Here is a 7543-nt window from a genome sequence, read left to right on the forward strand (position 1 = left end):
ATTAGAAGGTAAAATAATAATAATTTTATTTCATCTATAAAAATGTTACCTATTTCTTTATTTTATAGTAGTAGGCATATGAAATTTACAATAAATATTATAGGATAATCATTAATCAATAGCAAGGAATTACATAACTTTAATACTCCGTAGCATATATCACTTATTTACGTTAAAGCAGCCATGAATTCCCATGATCTAATAACACATTAATCCGTATAAAAAAAATTGTGAAAATTACTAAGGTGAATGTTTAATGTGTGGAGAGAGATTTGCATTTGGGTGAGTGTGTGTATAATGTTAGTACCAGCTAGCGGGGCCCACTCCATTCTCTCTCTCCTATTGTCACTCACCGATACTTTGGTATGTGCAGGGGCACCTCATCCCTTTTCTTGCTTTGTGCTTCTCTCGTACGCGTCCACATTTTCATTTTCATTTTCCTTTCATAGATTTCCACTCTCCATTTTTAGAACCCTGGCTGGTCGGGCTCCTATTCCAGCTGGATTACACTGCATTCTTAGCTTGTAAGAATGAATGTATAAATCAATTACCAACCTGCCTCCACTGTTGATGCCATCTCTCACCTCACCACTCTCTGCTTTTGGGAATTCCTTCAATTTTACTATTATCGTACTGCGCCTGTCTGGGCGCAATTAATTTCTTTCTTCTTCTTCTTCTTCATATTTGGGTATTTTGTTGTATTGGGTTTTCCTTCATTTCTTTTCTTAGTGTGCTTTTTTTTGCGAATGTTGTTGGGGTTGGGTGGGTTACGCTGTGTGCTTAACCCCAAGATTCAGTTTTTAGTGCTAAAGGCGAGGGTTTTTTTATTGATTCTTGGCGCTGAAAGGCTGAATCCCCTTTGAGGTCTGATTTCGGATATACTGGTTTCGAAGCTTTGGCGTGGGAGAGCTATGAATACAGCAGGGAGACTTATTGCTGGTTCTCACAATAGGAATGAGTTTGTGCTCATTAATGCGGATGAAATTGGGAGAGTAAGATTTTTCTAAAGCTGCTGTTTTTGTTTTATTGTAAATGTGAATTCTAATATTGCTATTTGGAAGTGTAATTTTATTTTTTTTAAGGTTTATTGATTCTTGTTGAAACCTGTTTACCCCCGGTGTAATGCTATTTCCATTTCTTCCTCTTTGGAGAGACTGGTTCTAAATTCTAAAGCTGTTTTATATTTTTCCTTGGTTTCTTTGATTGCAGATATATTGAGTTGTTTATCTTTGCTGGTATAATAATCCTTTATTTGTTTCTGTTTTTGTTTGGGAGTGGATCGCTGATCTATAAACTCCTAGCTCTAGTTTGATTATTACTGTTCTTTTTACTGGAAACTTCAGTTTCCGTGAAGTATGTGTATCGATGTTATTGAACACTGGATTTTAGTGATCTATGAATGTGAGTTTAGGTTTTAAAACATTTGGTTTTGTTTTACTTTTATTATCCTTTCTTTCAATCCTTGTAAGCTTATGCTTCAGGGATAGTAGACGGTATGACAGTGACAAAATACTTTACCTCCCTTCCCAATTGTCTTTTATCAGCAGAAAATTGATGGGTTTATGCATATATTCTAACAGGGGGCATGATATTATTTTTGTTTAGATAAAAGTAAGACTGCAATTGTTCCTTTTTTTGAAAATAGGACCAAATGTTTGCCAAAAGTTGATCTGAATTCTTTTTTCATAAGACTTTGGAGGTGTAGTAGTATTTGGAAATTGGACTGATAATTGATTGAAAAAAGGGTTCATGCCATAAATTGTTAAGGTGATGGTGCTTTGCACTCTTGTTGGTTCTCATACGCTGATTCTAAAATACTTGTTGGTTTTTATGATATTCTTTTCTCTAGATAAAGTCGGTGCGAGAATTAAGTGGCCAAATATGCCAGATTTGCGGGGATGAAATTGAAATAACTGTAGATGGAGAGCTCTTTGTCGCATGCAACGAATGTGCCTTCCCTGTTTGCAGACCTTGCTATGAGTATGAAAGAAGAGAGGGAAGTCAGGCCTGCCCCCAGTGTAAAACTAGATATAAGCGCATTAAAGGTAAAATATTTACTCCATTATGTGAATCCTCACTGGAGTCCTGCTCAATGAATGACTTATATATCTCAATGTATTGGGTGAACTGCAGGTAGTCCTCGGGTTGCGGGTGATGAGGAAGAGGATGACATTGATGACCTAGAGCATGAGTTTGATTATGGTAACAGTGAAGCTTTTGGCCCAACCCTACCTGCTGGGGTGATTCATTCTTCTAATGGTTATGTTGGTCATCCCAGTTCATCTCAAAGTGCCACATTCACCCCTGCACTAGAAGTTCCTCTCTTGACGTATGGCGAAGTGGTAATTGATTGCTGTATATTCATCCTTTCTCACTTCCTTAGAATCATGACAATATCTTTTTGAGCACAAACCTAACTTGCTGACTCTTTTCCTGCACTAGGATTCTGAAATCTCTTCTAATCAGCATGCTCTTATAATACCTTCTGCTAATGCGGTTTATGCAAGTCCGTATGGTGATCCATCTGCTTCTTGTATGTTAATCTGGTCTACAAGATTTATATCAGTAGCATTTTCTACTTGTTACTTTGAAAGCAAACTGGTAAATCTTTGTCCATTCAGTGCAATGTAGGCCAATGGTTCCAGAGAAGGATGCTGCATTATACGGCTATGGAAGTGTGGCATGGAAGGACCGCATGGAAGAGTGGAAGAAAAAACAGGGTGACAAGCTTCTGGCCATCAAACATCACGGGAATGGCGATGGTGGTGGCTATGATGGAAATGCACTTGATGATACTGACTTACCTATGTAAGTAACTGCCTTATATATACTAAAATGTTGTTTTATATTTTACTGTATTCTCACAATTGTTCTCTCTTATTTTCTTTGATTTGGAATTAACCCGCATTTTAAAATGCATTCACAGGATGGATGAAGGAAGGCAGCCACTGTCCAGAAAGTTACCTATTGCTTCAAGCAAAATAAACCCATACAGGATTCTAATTATTATGCGCCTCATTATTCTAGGCTTCTTTTTCCATTATAGGATTCTTCATCCAGTTGCTGATGCATATGGCCTATGGTTGACATCAGTTATTTGCGAGATATGGTTTGCAGTATCATGGGTTCTTGATCAATTCCCAAAATGGTACCCTATTGTGCGAGAAACATACCTTGATCGACTATCACTTAGGTAGACGTTGCTACATGTCTGAAAGTACTTCGTACCTTTTATGTACATTTATTGCATTGAAATTTGAATTTCTCTAGTGATACCAACTGTTAAGATTAAGAAGACAATGTGATTTTCCCATCATTTTTTGTGTTATTACTTCTCAGGTATGAGAAAGAAGGAAAGCCATCTGAACTGGCCCCTGTCGACATTTTTGTCAGCACAGTTGATCCCATGAAAGAGCCTCCGTTAATCACTGCAAATACTGTCCTATCCATTCTGGCAGTGGACTATCCGGTTGACAAAGTGTCGTGCTATGTGTCAGATGATGGTGCTGCCATGCTTACATTTGAAGCCCTTTCTGAGACATCTGAATTTGCTAGGAAATGGGTCCCCTTCTGCAAAAAGTTTAATATTGAACCACGAGCTCCGGAATGGTATTTTTCCCAGAAAATTGACTATCTGAAAAATAAAGTTAATCCAGCCTTTGTCAAGCAGCGACGTGCAATGAAGGTTTTTCTCAACTTTTCACACTAAATTTTTCCTGCTGAAAATTCTTCTGTAGTAGATTATGGGATTCTGATATCCATAATTGGTTGGGGTTCATTAGTGTTGGTCTCTATGATGTTATTAATTATATTCATCCTGTATACAGAGAGAATATGAAGAATTTAAAGTTCGGATAAATGGTTTGGTTGCGATGGCACAAAAAGTTCCTGAAGATGGTTGGACGATGCAGGATGGCACTCCTTGGCCAGGAAACGATGTCAGAGACCATCCCGGTATGATCCAGGTAAGCAAGTTGTTTATTCAATGTAAATAAATATAAATATACATTCACACATGTACATTCACGTGTCTGGTTTTTAAAAATATGCTGTAAAATACACACTAGATTTTATAATTGAATTGGTTTGGTTGTCAACCTTTTATAATGTAACCTAAGAGCAAATTGCTTTTAATTTGAAGGTTCCAGGCAACTGAAAGGCCTCCTCCATTTTCATTGGTTCCCATCTCATTCTCTGGTTTCGTTTTTATATAGGTATTTCTTGGTGAAGATGGTGTTCGAGATATTGCAGGAAATGAGTTACCTCGATTGGTTTATGTTTCTCGTGAAAAGAGACCCGGGTTCAATCACCATAAAAAAGCAGGAGCCATGAATGCTTTGGTAAAGCCCACTTCTAAATTATGAGATGTACTTAACATACTAGCATCTAGAGAATACAAGACTAGAAATTTTCTGTGATTGACATAAAATTTGGTCCGAAATTAGGTGCGAGTTTCTGCAGTCATCTCAAATGCTCCGTACCTTCTGAATGTTGATTGCGATCACTATATCAACAATAGCAAGGCATTGAGGGAAGCTATGTGTTTCTTTATGGATCCCACTTCAGGAAAGAAAATCTGCTATGTGCAGTTTCCACAAAGGTTTGATGGGATTGATCGTCATGACAGATACTCAAACAGAAATGTTGTATTCTTTGATGTATGTGTTTCTCCTTCGTTTCTTCAATTAAAATATTATATTTTGCCACCAACTTGGTCAAAGCTGAATATTGTACTTCATACAGATTAACATGAAAGGTTTAGACGGTTTACAAGGACCCATATATGTTGGAACTGGGTGTGTATTCAGACGGCAAGCCCTTTATGGATATGATGCCCCGGAAAAGAAGAAGAAACCCAATAAGACTTGCAATTGTTGGCCAAAATTGTTCTGCTGCTGCTGCTGTTGTCGTGGACCCCGAAAGAACAGTAAAGGGAAAACCAAGAAAGAGAGGAAAAAGAAGCCAAAACACAGGGATACATCGAAACAAGTCTATGCACTTGAAACCATTGAAGAAGGAATTGAAGGTACCATTTTACAGATCGATATGTAGTAATATTATTTATTGCGAATGGTTACATGAAACAGTGATGTAACTTGAGCTTGCAAAAGGCTGACAAAGATTAAATTGGATTGTCATGTGCAGAGATGAATGCTGATCCCTCTCGGGCTACACAAACAAAGCTGGAGAAGAAGTTTGGGCAATCTCCTGTTTTTATAGCCTCGACACTTGTAGAAATGGGAGGTGTTCCAAAGGATGCTGGGACCGCATCTCTATTAAAAGAAGCCATCCATGTAATTAGCTGCGGTTATGAGGATAAAACTGAATGGGGAAAGGAGGTAACGATATGAGAAATACGATTCCTTTTAGTTAACCCTTATCTTTTGTATTGGTCTGTTGCTCATGAATATTTGAATTCTCAAACAGGTTGGCTGGATATATGGATCTGTTACAGAAGATATATTGACAGGGTTCAAGATGCATTGTCATGGTTGGCGGTCTGTGTACTGCATTCCTAAGAGACCTGCATTCAAGGGTTCTGCTCCCATCAATCTCTCGGACCGTCTCCACCAGGTTCTCAGGTGGGCTCTGGGTTCCGTTGAGATTTTTATGAGCAAGCATTGCCCCATTTGGTACGGCTATGGGGGTGGCTTGAAGGGGTTGGAAAGGCTTTCCTACATTAACTCGGTTATATATCCTTTCACCTCCATTCCCTTGCTTGTGTACTGTTCCTTACCTGCTATCTGCCTCCTGACCGGGAAATTTATCGTTCCTGAGGTAATTAATTATATTCCGATGTTATTTCTAGTTGCTTGATTGTGTCTTGTTTTAAAACTCTTCAGTATAAAAACCCTCAAAGACCGAAACATTGGTTAGCAATATGCATCATTACAGCGTCTTCTTATTCATGGCTATGTTTCATTTACAGATAAGTAATTACGCCAGCATTGTATTCATGGCTATGTTCATCTCCATTGCTGCCACTGGTGTCCTTGAAATGCAATGGGGAGGCGTTGGAATAGATGACTGGTGGAGAAACGAGCAGTTCTGGGTTATTGGAGGCGTTTCCTCGCACCTTTTTGCTCTCTTCCAAGGTCTACTCAAGGTTTTGGCTGGCGTTGACACAAATTTCACCGTCACATCAAAAGGAGGCGACGATGGGGAGTTTTCTGAGCTCTACCTCTTTAAGTGGACATCACTGCTAATACCCCCAACCACGTTACTGGTAATAAACGTAGTCGGGGTTGTGGTAGGTATCTCAAATGCCATCAACAACGGCTATGATTCCTGGGGTCCATTATTTGGCAGACTATTCTTCGCCTTCTGGGTCATCGTCCATCTCTATCCGTTCCTCAAAGGTTTGCTGGGAAAGCAAGACAGGACTCCAACCATTGTCATCGTATGGTCAATACTGCTGGCTTCAATATTGACGCTGCTGTGGGTAAGAGTGAATCCATTCGTGTCGAGAGATGGCCCTGTTCTGGAAATCTGCGGATTGAATTGCGACGGCTGATGAAACCCGAAATACTTTTTAACTTTTGTTACTGCTCTCAAAGAGATGTACCCAATGCAGAATAAGTAGAGTTGGAGATATGTAGATACAAGGCAGTGGGAGTTCACAGATTCATAGTTTTCTAAAGGTTATTCCATTTATTCTTTATGTTGAAATGCCAGTCTGGAAGGTTTTGTTACTTCTTTGGAGTGTTTGTATTTGAGAGAGAATGGTAAAGGGTTGATAGTATTAGCTTAAATTTATGCCCAATATTTTAAGGTTTTGAAATGTACATTTTTCCCTATAAGAGTTTCAATATTTTTTTTTTAAATTTTAATTTTAATGACTAGAGGAAGTTTCTAATTAGTTAGGGATGTTCTTTGTATTCAAAGCTTTGATGCAGGCTTAGAAGAATTAGTGTAGTATGATAGATCACTTTAGACCGTGGTTGCCAATATTGATATTAGCAATAAAATAATCAAATTTGACAGTCTCAAATCTAATAAACTTTATACTTAATTATAATGTGACCATTGGCCAACTTGAAACAGGAATATGCTCAAGGCATGAATTTTTTGGATTATAAAGTTTTTAACTTTTATGAGTATTGTTTTCTTTAATGTTTCTTAAGAAATTTTTTGTCCAGTTTATTTCACGTGTGGTGAAATTCTAATAGTCCAGAGATTAAATTGAGTATTAACTTCTCTTTTTATTTATTGGCTACTATTAATTGACCAGATCCACCCAATGTTAAAAAAAAAAAAAATCTACTCATTGATCAAATATAAAGAAATCACTCAAATCTTGCCACTTAAGGAGGTGAAAGTTAGGAGGATAATTAGTATTACTCTAATCTAAAATTTCCCTAACAACACATTGTTCACGAAATGAATTTTCAAAGAATAGGAATCCAATTATGTCAGCAATAAAATATGCAAGTAATAGAATATGAATTCAATTCTATTGTTTGATTCGCGTAAATAATAGATTTAGGAATTGTATTATAGTGTTTACAATCATGCGAGGTCTCAACTCTTGCATTATAGGGTC

General features: G+C 37.7%; 1 protein-coding gene across 1 annotated transcript; it reads left to right on the plus strand.

Annotated features, from left to right (window-relative positions):
• Nucleotides 1–388: 388 nt before the first annotated feature.
• LOC116012613 (cellulose synthase A catalytic subunit 5 [UDP-forming]-like) lies at nucleotides 389–6842 on the plus strand. Its single transcript, XM_031252195.1, has 14 exons — nucleotides 389–992; nucleotides 1850–2045; nucleotides 2134–2342; nucleotides 2443–2533; nucleotides 2622–2808; nucleotides 2927–3193; nucleotides 3340–3685; nucleotides 3828–3965; nucleotides 4215–4340; nucleotides 4446–4658; nucleotides 4744–5026; nucleotides 5146–5339; nucleotides 5428–5778; nucleotides 5930–6842. The coding sequence occupies exons 1-14, from the start codon at nucleotides 912–914 to the stop codon at nucleotides 6512–6514; spliced, it is 3267 nt and encodes a 1088-aa protein (XP_031108055.1). The 5' UTR covers nucleotides 389–911; the 3' UTR covers nucleotides 6515–6842.
• The last annotated feature ends 701 nt before the right edge of the window (nucleotides 6843–7543 follow it).

The sequence above is a fragment of the Ipomoea triloba genome, chromosome 3 (genome assembly GCF_003576645.1).
Source record: "Ipomoea triloba cultivar NCNSP0323 chromosome 3, ASM357664v1".
NCBI classification, from domain to species: domain Eukaryota; kingdom Viridiplantae; phylum Streptophyta; class Magnoliopsida; order Solanales; family Convolvulaceae; genus Ipomoea; species Ipomoea triloba.